The following is a 16,331-nucleotide window of genomic DNA, read 5'->3' on the forward strand; positions in this document are numbered from 1 at the left end:
TGTTGCTCTGGTAGGCGAATTGCAAAGCGCGGAGGTTGACCGGTAGGCTGTGGTTGATGTGTGCCAAAACCAATCTCTCGAAGCACTTCATAGCAATTGATGTCAGATCCACAGATCGATAATCATTCAGGCATGGCACCTTGCTCTTCTTCGGCACTGGGATTATCGTTGCCTTCTTAAAACATGAGGGGATCTTAGACTGGAGCAAGGAGCAGTTGAAGATGTCAGCAAACACTCCAGCTAGCTCGCTTGCACAGGCCCTGAGAACCCGTCCTGGGACGCCGTCTGGGCCCGTCACCTTCCTTGGATTTATCTTCAGGAAGGTCCTTCTAACGTCCTCCCCACTGACGATGAATCTCAATGCCACCAGGTCCGGTTCATCCGGAGGGAGCGGGACGCTCCTCTTCTGTTTGAATCTTGTGTAGAATACATTAAGTTTGTCAGGAAGAGAAGCGCCACAGTTATTGATATTCCCAGCCTTTTCTTTGTGCCCAGTGATCTCATTTAGACCCTGCCATAGTCTACTGGCATCCCTTTGGTTAGCCTGGGCTTCCAACTTGGCTCGGTATTGCCTCTTGGCGCCCTTAATGGGTTTCCAGAGTTCACGCCTGGATTCCGTGTAGCGACTGGTATCCCCGGACCTAAAAGCCGCAGCTCTAGCCTTTAAAAGGGACTTGACCTCATAATTCATCCAAGGTTTCTGGATAGGGAATACCCGGATCGTCTTGCGAGACACACAGTTCTCCGTGCATTTCCAAATAAAGTCCGTGACAGCTGAGGCATACTCATCGAGGTTAGCTGCCGAGTTCTTGAATAGTAACCTGTCCACCGATTCAAGGCAGTCCCGGAGGACCTCATCCGTTTCCTCCGTCCAACGCGACACTACTTTTGACATTGTGACCTCCTGCTTCAGTTTCTGTTTGTCAGCCGGCAGGAGGAGTACGGCCTGATGGTCCAATTTTCGAAGTGAGGTTGTGGGACGGAACGGTAGGCATCCTTGACTGCTGTGTAGCAGTGGTCAAGTATATTCGGGCCTCTAGTGGGCAGGAGACATGTTGGTATAACTTTGGCAGCGCCTTTCTGAGGTTGGCCTGGTTAAAGTCCCCGGCTGTAATGAGCAAAGCCTCCGGATACCTGGTCTCAAGTTCATTGATGTTGGCATACAGTATGTTCAGAGCACACTCCACGTCCGCCTGGGGGGGAATGTAGACCGCTGTCAGTAAGACCGAGGTGAATTCCCGTGGCAGATAGTAGGGATGACACTTCACCGACAGGTGTTCCCAGTCCGGGCTGCAGGAGCTTGTCAGTGCCACTGTGTCCGAGCACCACCCAGTGTAGATCAGTAGGCAGACACCACCTCCCCTCGTCTTGCCTGAAGACGCTGTGCGGTCTATCCGATCGATCGAAAATCCCTCTGGTCGGATGGCACAGTCGGGGGTGGCAGGGGAGAGCCAGGTCTCGGTGAAACAGAATACACAGCAGTCCTGCATCTCCCTGCAGTAGGTGAGTCTCCCTTTAAGATCATCCACCTTGTTCTCGATGGCTTGCACATTAGCTAGTAGGATGGTGGGCATAGGGACCCTGAAGCCCCTCAGCTTCAATCTGACCAGCAGCCCGGCTCTTTTCCCACGCTTCCTCGGTAAATAGTGCATCTTTCCAGGTTTCCATCGATGCAGTGTGTTGTTGTCAGCTCTTTGAGGTTGGTGGACGCATCCCGCGGGGATCGATCGTTGGGTCGCGTCGTCGGATGCTCCGGGTCGGGCTGAGTAACGGAGGAGGCTCCGCTGCCACTTCCAGCTGCCGGGGGCCCAGGCTGTCCATTGGGTTGGGCCCCGAAGCTGACACTTAATCCCAGATGGCTGGGCTCCTGGCTGAAACAAGTCCTTAAGCCGAGTCACAGTTGTGGAGGCCTCCGCTCCAGCCGAGCCTCAGGCTCGATTTCCGAGGTCAGCGGTGGAGGCCTCACTTCAGGCAACTGTGGATGGCCACCAACAGGGCTTTACGGTGGTCGCTCCGGAGAAGCGCCTGGGGCACCTTGAGGTCTCCGCCGTCATTTTTGTGTGGTCGTCTGCTCCGGAGAGGTGCTGGTCGGAATGGGCCGTGTCTCCAAGCGCTCCGGCATGGTAGCAGACCGCGGGTCTCCGGGAACGTGGTGGGCCTCGCTGGTCGGGTCCAGGTGCGGTCCGGAGTTTAAGAAGCAGTTCTGGCGTGGTGGTCTCCAGCTGGGTCAGTAGCTTCGCCAGGGTGTTGTTGATCTTGATCTTGCTAGATTGGAGGTTTAGAAGGGTTTCTCGGGTATAGGATAGTGGAGAGGGCAGTTTGCTCGGGAGAGCACGCGCGAAGTCGCCACTTACCAGCGCCATCTTTCAATAGTTAATGTTGGCTAGTTTTGCTGGATGAAATTCTGAACCTTTGTCAGTTTCTAATCCCAGGTGGCAGATAGCCGCTCTACTGGCCTCGTATGTCAAATGCTGACGTATAGTAGTTTGCCCTGCAGGACCAAGAGCTCTGCTTGACAAATAAAGCAAACTGCAGAGGTTGGAACTGGGAGAGAACAAAGAACAGAAAAGGTAACATGCAATAAAAAGGGTTCTGAAAAGAAACTTGCGAGGGATATTAAAGTAAACCTTTAGTGACTGTTACACAAAAAAAGATAATGAGGGACAGCATTGACTCCTTAAAATAGACAATGTTGATATCACAAATGCAAATAGAGAAATAGTTTAGATCATAGAATGGTACAGCGTGGAAGTAGTCCATTCAGCAAAACCCATCCACACTGACCAGTGAGCACCCGGCCACATTTATCCCTTGCTCAACACTTGATCCATAACCCTCTGTGATTAAGCAGTTCAAGTGTTCATCTCTGGACTCTTCTTAAATACTGCAACCACTCACTCAGGTAGTGCAATATAGCTACTCACCACTCTGGGTGAAGGTCCTCCTAATATCTCCTCTGAATCTCTTCCCCCTTACTTTAAACCTATGTCCTCTAATTTTATCTGTCTGTGATTTAGGTGAAGTTACATGTAGTCTACCCTGTCTACCCCTAATAATTGTATATACCTCAATCCTGTCCCCTCTTAACCTCCTCTGTTCGATGGAGAACTGACTCAGCTTCTCTCTATTGAACTGCTTCATCCAGGAATTATTCTGGTCAATCTTCTCTGTACCCTCTCCAGTGCTATCACATTTTTCTTATGTCTTCCTGACCAGAACTGCACTCAGTACTCCAGCTGAGGTTTGACCAGGGTTTTATAAAGTTCAAAGTAAAATTATTTATTATCTAAGTACATACCTGTCACCATATGCTACCCTGAGATTCATTTTCTTGTGGGCATTTGCACTAAGTACGAAGAAGTGCCATAAAATCAATGATAAACTGCACTCAAAGACCAATGATGAATGTGCAAAAGGCAACAAATGGTGCAGAAACAAAAAGAAAAATAAGCAAAATAATATAAATAAATAAATATTAAACATTGAGAGCATTAGTTGTAGAGTCACTGAAAGTGAATCCATAGGATGTGGAATTAGTTCAGTGTTGGGGTGAGTGAAGTTATCTAGTCTGGTTCAGGAGCCTAATGACTGAGGGGCAATAACTGTTTCTGAACCTGGTTGCGTGGGACCTAAGGCTTCTCTATCTCCTTCCTGATGGAAACAATGAGAAAAGAGCATGGCCTGGATGGTGGGGGTCCTTGATGGATGCTGCTTTCCTACAACAGCTCTCCTTTTCGATGCGCTTAATGGTGGAGAAGGCTTTACCTGCGATGGACTGAGCTGTATCCATGCCCTGTTCTCATTACTACCATTGGGCAGGAGCTACAGGAGCCTGGAGACCTACACTCAACAATTCAGGAACTGGTTCTTCTCCACCACCATTAGATTTCTGAACGTGAACCCATGGCCAGTACATCACTATTTAGATTGTAATTTATAGTAATTCTTATGTCTTTGTACTGTACTGTTGCTGCAATACAACAAATTTCAGTGACATATAAATCAGTAATAATAAATCTGATTCTGATTCCATTGTTTGCACGGATTCTACAAAGGTCAGTCCTCGCACTCATGAATTTGTCAGTGATATTGTGAGCCAGGGACTTAGTCCTCACCGACAGATTTTGTAGATACCCTGGTTTTAATTTACATTCTGATGGGAAACATTACTATCAGTCCAAATAGGCAAAGTTCTTGTCTGTTCACTTGCTTCTGGAGGCCGAACAAATTCAGTATGATAGAGATTCTAGTGCAGATTATCTGTTTGTCCATTTGTCATCTCCTCTGCCTTCCCCTGTTGCAATGGTTGTTGGAGATTACTCATTAGCTTCCTTTTGCTCTAATCAGGGCAGACGTGCATACTGCAGCTTTGAAGGCAAGATGAGATTTACTTACCTGATACTAGTCCCTGTTAATCATGTTAGTCTGTCTTTCTGAGCCAGGAACTTTCTACCTCTGGAGTCACCTGGATTCTAATGAATCCTTTTGAGGTGCACAGTCCCTGCCAGCGACAGGACTGGTGGTACTGGACAGGGGTCTACTGCTTGCTCTTGGTCTCCCTGTGCTTCTGTCGGAGAGACCTCAAGGTGGTTAATGTTTTCTTCGATTTTCTCCTGCAGCTTGAACATACCAGAAATTTACAAGTTATTGAAGACAGTAAGTTTTTTAATGAAGCATTGAGAATGTCCTTGAAATATTCCCCTTCTGAGAATCACTTGTCCTGTCAGAGCTCATAGTGTGCCAGTTTTGGTGGTCTATTGTCAGGCACAAGAACAATTGAACATACTCATTAGTGGTAAATGCATGTCACCAGAATCTCAACGCTGGGGATCTTGGCCTGGGAGGAGATATTATCATTGATAACATCTGAACTGACAGTAAATTCGGAAGATTTTCCAGGGGCTGCATTGATGAAGCTTATCCAATGCTTTGAGATATCGTTGGTGGGCACGTGTACAGGAGGGTTGGGATTACTATGAGCTGGTAGATCATGAATTTAATTCATGGTTTGAGGTCTTGGTCTTCAACACATCTCCTCAAGTCAGCTGAAAGCTGTGTTGGCATGCTGTAAGCAGCAGTGGATTTTGTCGTTGATGTCTGTCATTTCTGAGGGTGACCTGAGTTAGGAGAAATGATCCAAGTTGACAAGGATCTTATAAATCTTGATTGACAGGGGTCAGTGTAGTGCAGTGTGAGTCAGTTGATGAAGAACCTTTGTCTTTCTGATGATAAATATAAGACTCATACTCCTAATCACTTCTCAAATTCCAAGATTAGTGCATCTTGGCCTTCAGTAACTTGTGTAAAGCATACCCTGGTTTGTATGAACATCAGCACTGTTGAAGCTCGCACCATTTTACAAATGTAATAGTTTTCTGACTATCTGCTGTTCAATTGCTTGGAAAACCCACTGGTTTGGCATCAAACACATCAGGCGTTGATTCCAGTGCTGCATTTCACACACATTGCACTCTGCTTCCAATATTCCCTTTAACTCACCAGAATTTTGTCACCTGCACTCCATTTAACTCTTGAACTCACTGAGGCATGGGTTCTCATGCTCCACTGAAACTGACTCAGTTGCCAAATCTCCCTTGAAACTTATTGTGACCTTGTTTCTTCCATTCCCTTTAAACTTAATGACTCCACTGGAAATTTATGCTACTGTATAACATCTGAAAAACGTGTCCTCAGAATGTGTTGGAGGATTGGTAAGAATAACATCCAAAAATCCAGAAAGCAATAATGTCTCAAGGTTGTTGGACTAATGAAGTTTCACCGTGCATTGCTTGTCTGGCTTGAACACTGAACTGAAGTATTTTTCCACCTTATATTCCATGTGCAATGTTCTCACCCACACAGAAGACAGAAAGAAGTGGTGGAGGGATGTTATACTGACTGTGAACAGTGTGTTCCACAGGCATTAGTGCTGGGACCTCTTTTGTATGTGATATATATAAATGATATGGTGTGATAAGATTTCTGGTGGACACGGGGGCGGAAATCAGTGTCCTACCCCCCTTGAGCCATGATACCCGAACTAGAAGAATAGGACCGGAACTTACGGCAGCCAACAGCAGCAGCATCTGCACCTACAGCGCAAGAACCATCCCCTTGCAGTTCGGTTCCAGCCGCTTTACATGGACACTTACGCTGCCTGCAGTATCACAGCCATTGCTGGGTGCAGACTTCCTCCGCGCACACTGCCTGCTCATGGATTTGAAGGGATGATGATTGGTCGATGCGAAGACATTCCTGACTTTCTCCCTCGGTGAGGCCAGGTTACCGGCCCTGCACCTGGACTCCGTCACTTATTCCGACAATGAGTTCGCCAGAGTGTTATTGGAGTTCCCATCTATCATCACGCCGCTGTTTTCCTCAACAGACTCCAAGCACCACATCCCCACACAGGGACCTCCCCTTCATGCCTGGCCCCGCAGGCTACCGCCCGACAAGTTCCACCTCGCGAAAGAGGAATTCAAGAGGATGGAGGAGATGGGGATTGTGCAGTGTTCTGACAGCCCGTGGGGTTCCCCACTCCATATGGTGCCCAAGTCCGCGGGAGGGTAGACACTGTGCAGCAACTATCGGAGGCTGATCGACGCCACCACGTCCGATCGCTATCCGGTACCACACATCCAGGACTTTACGGCCAACTGCATGAGGTGCGCAACTTTTTGAAGATTGGCCTGGTCCGAGGGTATCGTCAGATCCCAGCCCATCCGGACGATGTACCCAAGATGGCCCTCATTACCCCCTTTGGCCTGTTCAAGTTCCTCAGGATGCCGTTCGGGCTCAAAAACACGGTGCAGACGTTCCAGCGCCTGATGGATGCAGTAGGACTTTCTGTTCATCTACCTGGATGACATACTTATCGCCAGCCGCTCCGGCCGGGAACATCTAGCACACTTACGCCTGCTCTGCCGCCGCCTAAGCGACTACGGCCTGGCTATCAACCCTGCCAAGTGCCAGTTCGGCCTACCCGCCATCGACTTCTTGGGACACCGGATCGATCGCCATGGAGCTGTGCCCCTGCCGGCAAAAGTTGAAGCCATCCGCCAATTCACCAGACCCAGCACTGTTAAAGGCCTGCAGGAATTTGTTGGGATGGTTAACTTTTATCACCATTTCCTGCCTTCAGCGGCCCGGATCATGTGGCCCCTTTTCGGCTTGATGTCCGGCAAGGTCAAAGAGGTCATCTGGACAGAGGAGGCAACGACGGCTTTTGAACAAGCCAAGAACATACTAACAAACGCCACGCTCCTGGTCCACCCCCTGCATCGACGTCCCCACTGCTCTCACTGTGGATGCCTCCGACCCGGTAGTTGATGACGTGCTCGAGCAGCTCATCGAAGGCCAGTGGAAGCCGCTCGCTTTTTTCAGCCGGCACCTACGTCCCCCAGAACTTAAGTACAGCGCTTTCGACAGGGAGCTGCTGGCCCTGCACCTTGCCATCCGGCACTTCAGGTATTTCCTGGAAGGGAGGGAGTTCACGGTCTTCACAGACCACAAGTCCCTCACTTTCGCGTTTGCCAAAGTGTTGGACCCGTGGTCGGGCTGCCAGCAACGCCACCTGTTGTACATTTCGGAGTCTACCACCACGATCAAGCACATCTCCGGGAAGAACCATGCGGTAGCCGACACACTGTCACGCACTTCCGTCCAATGAGTGCTGTCTCTGTGTCCGGGGGTGGATTATGCGGCGTTAGCTAGGGCGCAACGACTGGACAGCAAGATGCTGGTGTACCAAACTGCAGTCTCAGGACTCCGCTCGAAGACGTACCCATTGGGCCCAAAGGTAATGAGCTCCTTTGCGATGTGTCCACCGGGCAACCTCGGCCCATTGTCCTGACTGCTTGGATGTGCCGCGTTTTCGACTCCTTGCACGGTTTAGCCCACCCTTCCATCCGGACGACCATCCGGCTGATCACAGACAGGTTTGTGTGGCACAGCCTACGCAAGTAGGTCGGGCACTGGGTCAGGACATGCATGCACTGTCAAACCTCCAAAATCCAGAGGCACGTGAGGGCCCCCCTGCAACCTTTCCAGCCGACACATAGGAGGTTTGAACATGTCCACGTGGACATCGTCGGCCCACTGCCAGTTTCGAGAGGAGCGAGATACCTGTTCACCATGGTGGACAGGTTCTTGAGGTGGCCGGAAGCTGTCCCACTCGCTGACACGGCCACAGAAACATGCGCCAGAGCCCTGATTACCACCTGGGTGGTACGGTTCAGTCTCCCAGCCCACGTCACTTCAGACAGGGGTGCGCAGTTCACATTGGCTTTGTGGTCTGTACTGGCATAACTCCTCGGAACCCAGCTCCACCGAACGACCGCAGTCTGGTGGAACGTTTCCACAGGCACTTGAAGTCAGCCCTGATGGCACGCCTCCGAGGGCCAGACTGGGTTGACGAATTCCCCTGGCTGCTGCTTGGCATCCACACAGCACCCTAGGAGGACCTGGTCGCATCATTGGCTGAACTTGTTTACAGTGCCCCGCTCATGGTTCCCAGTGAGTTTGTGCCAGCACCCCATGGCCAGGAGGACACACCTACGGCGGTCCTAACTAAACTCCAGGAGCGGCTTAGAACACTTGCCCCAGTCCCGACGTCCCATCACGGAGCAACACCCTCTTTCGTGCCCAAGGTCCTACAACAGAGCAAGTATGTTTTCCTTTGCCGAGGCGTGCACAAACCACCCCTGCAGCAACCATATGAAGGACCCTACAAGGTGGTGCGCCATAATGGGACGACCTGCGTTTTCGACATCGGCAGCCGTGAAGAGACTTTTACCATTGACTGTCTCAAACCGGTGCATCTAGACCTTGAACGCCCGGTTGCAGTGCCACCCCCACGACAACGGGCCAGCCACCTGAAAGAGCTGACAGTGTGCAGGCTGTAGACTCTGCACCTCCTAGCGCTAGTTCTGGGGAGGGGGGGGAGTCATGTGGCGGCTCGCCCACGCAGCAAGCGAACCGGCTCCAGCAGTCGCGGGCGAGTCCACAGCCAGCAGCAACCGAGAGGGCAGACCTCGGCCCGGAAGCCGATGTCACTTCCGCCCCACAAAGAGCGGGGGATGCTGGGAGCGGGCACTTAACCACGCGGGAATTTAAACAGTAAACAGTTTCAACCAGACCCTGCTCGACTTAGTGTGTTGCTTTCACTCGTTGCGTATCAGTGCAACCGCAATGAACTTAAGTGATTAGTATGTCTTCAGCTAACATAAAAATTGGCAGAGTTATGGATAGTGAGTAAGATTGTCAAAGAATACAGCAAAATACAGATCAGTTATAAAATATGGGTGGAGAAATGGCAGATGGAGTTTAACCTGGACTAGTGTGATATGTTGTATTTTGAGAGGTCAAAAGTAAGTATGTACAGTAAGTGGCATGGTCCTTAAAGAACATCAATCCATAGCTCCCTGAAAGTGGCAGTACAAGTTGTAAAGAAGGCATACACCATACCTATCTTCATCAGGTGCATTAGTGAGTATAAAAGTTAACAATTTTGTTGCAGCTATGTAAAGTTGCCTGTTTCCATGCTGTATAGCTCTATATAAGTATAGATTTGGTTTTGCTTCTCTTGGAGTATTGTGTGCAGTTCTGGTTTGTACATTACAGAAAGGATTTGAAGGCTTTGGAGAGGTTCCAGAAGAGATTCACTGGGATGTTGCCAACACGAGAGAATATTAGTTATAAGGAGCAGAGGGGTGACCCGATAGATAAATAAAAATCACGAGAGGAATATACAGAGTAGATAGTCAAGAGTCGGGGGTGAGTTTAAAGGAGATTTACAAGGTAAGATTTTTTTACACAGGGATTGGAAGGTGCTGCCAGGGAAACTGGTGGAGGCAAAAATTATAGTAACAGTTTAAGTGGTGGATAGGTGATAGGTGAAACCAGATGGGTGGATGGACCCAAGTGGGGAAGAGGCTGATGGGACAGAGGCAGGTAATGATCCAGCACTGCTGTCAGATTAGCTGTGGGGAGGCCCAGCTCTCTCCACAAGGGAATCAGCTAAAATCTTGCTTTATGGAAAACCAAGGTTTAGGAGTTAAATTGCCCCTACCAGTACTCACATCCCTAATGGTCACCACAGCAATATATAGAACTGTACAGCAGAGGAACAGGCTCTTTGGCATACAATGTCGTGACAAGCTATTTACCAGTAATTAAACATCTAACTAAACTGATCCCTGCTATCTACACAGTGTTTGTATCCTGCTATTTTCTGCACATTCATGTGCCTATAGCACAGTGCAGCACATTACAGGTCCTTCAGACCACGATGTTGTGCCAACCTCTTAACCGACTCCAAGATTGAGCTAATGCTTCCCTCCCACATGGCCCTCCATAATACTTCCATCCATGTACCTATCTAAGAGTCTCTTCAATGTCCTTAATATATCTGCTTCTACCACCACCCCTAGCAGTGTGTTCCACGTACTCATCACTCTCTGTGTAAAAAAAAACTATCTCTAATATTCCCCCCATACTTTCCAACAATTGCCTTAAAATTATGTCCTCTCATATTAACCATTTCCATCCTGGGGAAGAAGGCACTGACTGCCCACTCTATCTGTGTCTCTTATGATCTTATATACCTCTATTAAGTCACCTCTCACCACTTTGAAGAGAAAAGCCCTGCTTCGTCAACCTATCCTCGTAAGGCATGCAAGGCAGAATCTGGTAAATCTCCTCTGCACCTTTTCTAAAGCTTCCACGTCGCTTCCTGTAATGAGGCAACTAGAACTGAACTCAGTGCTCCATGTGGTGTGACCAGAGTTTCATAGAGGTGCAAAATTACCTTGCAGCTCTGGAACTAAATCCCCAGACTAATGAAGGCCATTATACCCTATCAACTTGCTGCACAGCAACTTTGAGGGATCTATGGACTTGGTCCCCCAAGATTCCTCTGTTCCTCCACACTGCTAAGAATCATGTCATTAACCCTGTACTCTGCCTTCAAGTTTGACCTTGCAAAGAATATCACTTCATATAATTCTAGTTTGAACACCACCTGCCACTTCTAAGCCCAGCTCTGAATCCTGTCTATGTCCGGTTGAAATCCACGATAACCTTCAATACTATCTACACCACCAAGCTTCACGTCATCTGCAAACTTACTAACCCACCCTTCCACTTCCTCATCCAAGTCATTTATAAAAAAAATCACAAACAGCAATTTAACTTGTATATTCTGAGCCCTGGCCTATGAAGGTAAGTCTTTTCCACCATTTCATTGACCTATTTGTCACTTTCAAGAACTAGACCATCAGGCAATTTCAGTAATAAATAGATGTCGGAGATTTTAAGAAATAACAAGAATTGTTGGGGTGAGAGGGAAGAGGAGGTTTTTGTTGACATGGGCTTTGTTATGTTTTCTTGGCTTCAAGTTCGCTCACGTATAGGCATTCTCCTGAAAATTTGGTTAAGTTTTAGGTTTTCCTCAGCATGTCAACTGACAGAGATCTTTTTCTCTTTTTGGTGTCTTGTAGGGTTCGAAGCGTATCCTAAGGTCAAACGAATATCTTCTCCCGCCAGGGGGGCTGATGGAGACCGAGTTAGCTCTCACCTTTTCCTTGCAGGTATCTACTGCATGGTTTGCACTTGCATTTTCATCGATATTGTGTACTTTCCTTTCCTAGAAGAGTAAGCAATGAGGTGTCTCCCCTCTAAAATCTTTTTGCTCTAGGCTATGGTGCATAAAAGTAAGGGAGACCATTTAGCCTCATGACCCTGCTTTGCCTTTACGTGAGAATATTGGCTGGTTTTTCACCTCAACACTCCTGACTCCATATCCTTGAATCTGTTCATATTTGCTTTGACATAAGTGAACATTTCTTTTTGTTACTCAATGAAAGGTGGGCAATCCATCCCTAAAGATGCAGTTAAGAGTCAACTGTATTAGTAGGCCTGGAGCCACATACAGGCCAAACTGGATTAGGACTGAGGTTTCATTTTGTAACCATCTAGTAGATTCATTGTTGCTGGTACTGAGACCAAAATTTTATTTCTTGACATACAGTTGTTTGAATTTAATTTGCTTGTCTGCCAAAGTAGAGTTTAAAATTGTATGTCTCTGGATCAGTAATACTGACTGCTAGCCCTTAATCACAATGCTGCCATACCTGATTCCTCTATAATGCTATAGTGTGGTTGGTTCAGCAGGTTCTGCCTAGGGATTTCTCAACAGGTTGCTTGGGGAGGTCCCCTAAAACACTGCCATTGTGAGGCTTGATTTCCAACTGACATCACATGACTACCAAACCCGAGAGCTTGTGAGGCTCCAGATTATCTCCTGGAGTTCATACCTGATGAACAAAGGACTGATTCAATTGTGATGCTCTTTCTGTGGTAGAGGAGCTAGCCAGTATTCACTATTGTACTTGTACTGGAAATGCAAGACTCAGGAGCCGGGGGAAGCCATTCGGTAAGATTATGGCTGGTCGTCTGTCACTTTCCTTCCTGATCCCTACATCCCTTGAACAACTTACTGTACAAAATCAGATTGATTTCAGGCTGAAATATGTGGTTGAACTTTCACAAATCCCAGTGGACAAGATACCACGCATTTACCAATTCATTAAAGCCTTTAAGTTAATCTTGGTCCTAAATGACAAGTAGTGAGATTAACCTCCTGGTTCTAGTCCTTCCAGCCAGAGGAATCTGCTTTGAAAAGCTTATATGTTTTAACATTAGAAATGTATCATTCCTTCAAACTGCAGTGAGGATAGTGCAATCCTACCCTCCCAACAACTTCCACAACTGCATTGGGTGGCAATCTCCCAGCACTTTCAGACATTAAGTGGGCAGAGCTAAATCCCAAGATGTGGCCGTGCCATATATTGGCAATACTGTTTTTAGTTTTACCCCAGTGCTGACTATATTACTTGAAGGCTCAGTCCATCCTTGGGATATTCTTCCATGTCTCTCACTATCAGAACAGTTAGACAGGGAGGTATGGAACTGGTACAGTGCAGGTGCCATGGCTGAGAAAGTATAGCTGCCTGCTAACACCTTTGGTAAACTCTGCTGTCAAGAGACTCACCTTGAAGTGCAGGTCAGTGGTAAACTACAAACTGAGATTTTCTTCTGCCTTTGATTTCTCTTTTATTATACACTCACAAGGGTGGGATACAGACAGTTATTGCCCATCTCGGATTCCCCTCAACCTGAGAAACTTGCTAGTGCATTTCAGTTCAGATTCAACCATTTTACTGAGGGTTCAGAACACACGTAAGCCAGGTGAGAAAGCTGCAAGAGTACCTTCTCTATGAGACATTAGGTATTTATAGGAATCCAGTGGCTTAACAGAGGATCTCCTACTATATGGCACCGCCACACCTTGGGATTCTGGTATCCTCTTCCTACCCAACTCCTGAAAATGCTGGGAGACCGCCACCCTTTTTAGTGTTACTTTTAACTGGCTCCATTTAAATCAAGGGTTCCCAACCTTCCTTATGCCATGGACCCCTACCATTAACCGAGGGGTCTGTGGACCCCAGCTTGGGAAGCCCTGGTTTAAATACTTGAATTTAAATTGCTTGGTTGCCATGGTGGAATTTGAACTCATGACTCTAGATCAACGCATACACATCTGCTACCAAACCTGAATAGGCATGGATAGTGTGGGTTTTCCCTCTGCTGTGCTGGAGTGGGATGGATTCCTCATAGAGTCATACAACATGGAAGCAGGTCCTTTGGCCCAGCTCATCCATGCTGACTGTACTGCCCAGTGTGCCAACTCCATTTGGCCCATCGTCTTCTAAAGCCCTCCTGTCTATGTGCTTACCTAGATAGCTCAGCTAGCTGGATCAGGATCATCAGTCTTGGTCTGTGATTGTTAACACAGTAACTTAACCACCCACACTCCCATACCCCCAAGACTTCAGGAAATTGTAAGAGTACAGGTGAAATTAAACTGATGAGAGGTACTTTGGTGTTTGAACTGGTGAGATGTCAGTATGCTGCCTCTAATCAACTGAAAACTCCACTTTTTTCCATTGTCAGTACCCCCATTTCCTGAAGAGGGACGCAAACACACTACAGATCCTGCTGCAGAGGAGGAAGAGGTATAAAAACCGCACCATCCTCGGCTACAAGACATTGGCGGTGGGCTCGATCGATATGGCTGAGGTAAGTTTTCACTGTCTGCTGCAGATTGCATAAGTCATAGGAGCAGAATTAGTCTGCTCCACCATTTAGTCATAGTTGCTTTGTTTCCTCTCTCAGCTCCATTCCTGGGTTGTTCTTGCAGTTCCAGCATCCCTGCACCCATGCCTGTGGCCTCACACCTGTCTAATTTCCCTGGTTCCCTTGTAAATATCATCAGTGCTTTGCCCATAAGCAAGAAATCCGAGTTCATCCACTTCGGAGCTAAAAGGAATAGAACAGCATTCTGTATAAAATTGAAACACCAGCAGAAATTAAAAATTCAGCACTCAGGTAGATAGATCATGCAATTGTCATAGACAGGAATCTGTTGACTTTTATATTTAGAAGACTGGTTACAAGTATTGCTACAGCAATACAAAGCCACAGGCTGCTTTTGGTAGATTATTAGCATTGTACCTGAGGGAAGGTATATTAGTCATGGAGGGGGTGCAGCCTAGATTTACCTAAATGGTAGCTGGAATCTCAGGATTAAGTTATCAGATGAGATTACACAAATCGGAATTGTATTCCCTGGAATTTAGTTGGTCCAGGAAAGATTAAATTGGGTTTTCAAATATTGAGGAGAACTTGCAGGCTCATAGGGTAAAGAAGCATGAAAACAGGCCTGTCAGCCCAGCTAGTTCATGTTAACCAAGATTTCCGTCTAAGCAGGTCCCATTTTTCTGTGTTTGGCCCATATTTCCTTAAACCTTTCCTATCCATGAACCTGTCCAAATGTCGTTAATGTACCTCCCTCAAGCACTTCCTCTGACAGCTCGTTCCATTTACTGACCACTCTCTGAGTGAAAAAGGTGCCTTTTTTAAATTGTTCTTTTTAAATCTCCCACCCCTTCCAATCTTAAACCTATGCTTTCTAGTCTTTGATTCCCTTTTCCTGGAGACAAAAGACAATGTGCCCGCACCATCTCTATGCCTCTCTTGATTTAGTCCACCTCTAAACTATTGGTGAACTGCAGAACCATGAAGCAAATAAGGTGCCATGAGCTAAGGATCTTATGTAGAATTTGGAATGTGTTATCCAAGGGGGTGACGGAGGTTGCTTCATCTGGGGCTTTCAAACAGAAAAAGATTGCAGTAGGAACTTATAGAACCTGGTACAGTTACAGCAATTAAAAGTTATTTGAACAGGTACATGGATAGGAAAGGTTTACTGAGATATAGGCAAATGCAAGCAAATAGAACCAGCCCAGATAGGCATCCTGGTTGGCATGGATAAATGGGCAGAGAGCCATTTATGTTCTGCATAATCCTGTGATTCTGTGACATCTGATAAAGATCAGGGGAATGGAACCACTTGTAATATACAATCTGAGAGCTAACTGGGACGTGAAAAGCTGAACTAATTCCCTCTGTTCTGTTACCATACTGTGACTCTTTCTGTAAGCTGCCTCTATGTAACCAGCCAATCTCTCTTCCTACAAGTACAGTTGGGCATCTGAGTCCAGCTTCTACGCACTGACCCCGGAAGGCACTCTGACTTCAGTAAGTGACAGAATCACATGGCACGAAAGCAGGCCCTTGTGCCCAATTTGCCCATGCTAAATAAGGTGCCTTTCCGAACTAGTCCCGTTTCTCTCTAAAACTTTCCTAGCCATACTTAAATGGGTTTTAAATGTAATTTTCTCTGCCTTTATTATTTCATGGCAGCCTGTTCCATATGTCCACCATTCTCCGTGTGACAAATTGTTGCTCAGAACTCTTTTAAATCTTTGCCCTCTTTTTTCCCCTGTCACCTTAAATCTGTGCCCTCTAGTTTTAGACTCCATTATCCTGGGAAGACTCTGTGACTGTCCACCTCATCTATGCCCCTCATATGATTTTATAAAGTTCTGTAAGAACACCCCTCATTCTCCTTTACTCCAGGGAAAGAAGTGCCAGCCTACCCAGTCTCTCTTTATAACTGAAGTGCTCTGGTCCTGGTGACATCCTTGTGCATCTTTTCTGTATGCTCTCCATCTTTTCTATATCCTTTCTATAAAACAGCAACCAAAACTGTACACAATGCTCCAACAAACAGCAGGAATTCTGCAGATGCTGGAAATTCAAGCAACACACATCAAAGTTGCTGGTGAATGCAGCAGGCCAGGCAGCATCTCTAGGAAGAGGTACAGTCGACGTTTCAGGCCGAGACCCTTCGGCAGGACTGGGGTCTC

At 47.1% G+C, this 16,331-nt stretch overlaps 1 protein-coding gene across 5 annotated transcripts in view; it reads left to right on the top strand.

The window, feature by feature from the left end:
• LOC140191556 (phosphofurin acidic cluster sorting protein 1-like) overlaps positions 1-16,331 on the top strand; it is a 294,121-nt gene that overhangs the window by 195,474 nt on the left and 82,316 nt on the right. For all 5 annotated transcript variants that reach the window (XM_072249058.1, XM_072249050.1, XM_072249084.1 and 2 more), the window contains 2 exons: positions 11,499-11,588; positions 14,014-14,139. In XM_072249058.1, coding sequence (XP_072105159.1) covers positions 11,499-11,588; positions 14,014-14,139 — 216 coding nt within the window. The remainder of the gene's footprint in view (positions 1-11,498; positions 11,589-14,013; positions 14,140-16,331) is intronic.

This window comes from Mobula birostris, chromosome 2, assembly GCF_030028105.1.
Source record: "Mobula birostris isolate sMobBir1 chromosome 2, sMobBir1.hap1, whole genome shotgun sequence".
Taxonomy (NCBI): domain Eukaryota; kingdom Metazoa; phylum Chordata; class Chondrichthyes; order Myliobatiformes; family Myliobatidae; genus Mobula; species Mobula birostris.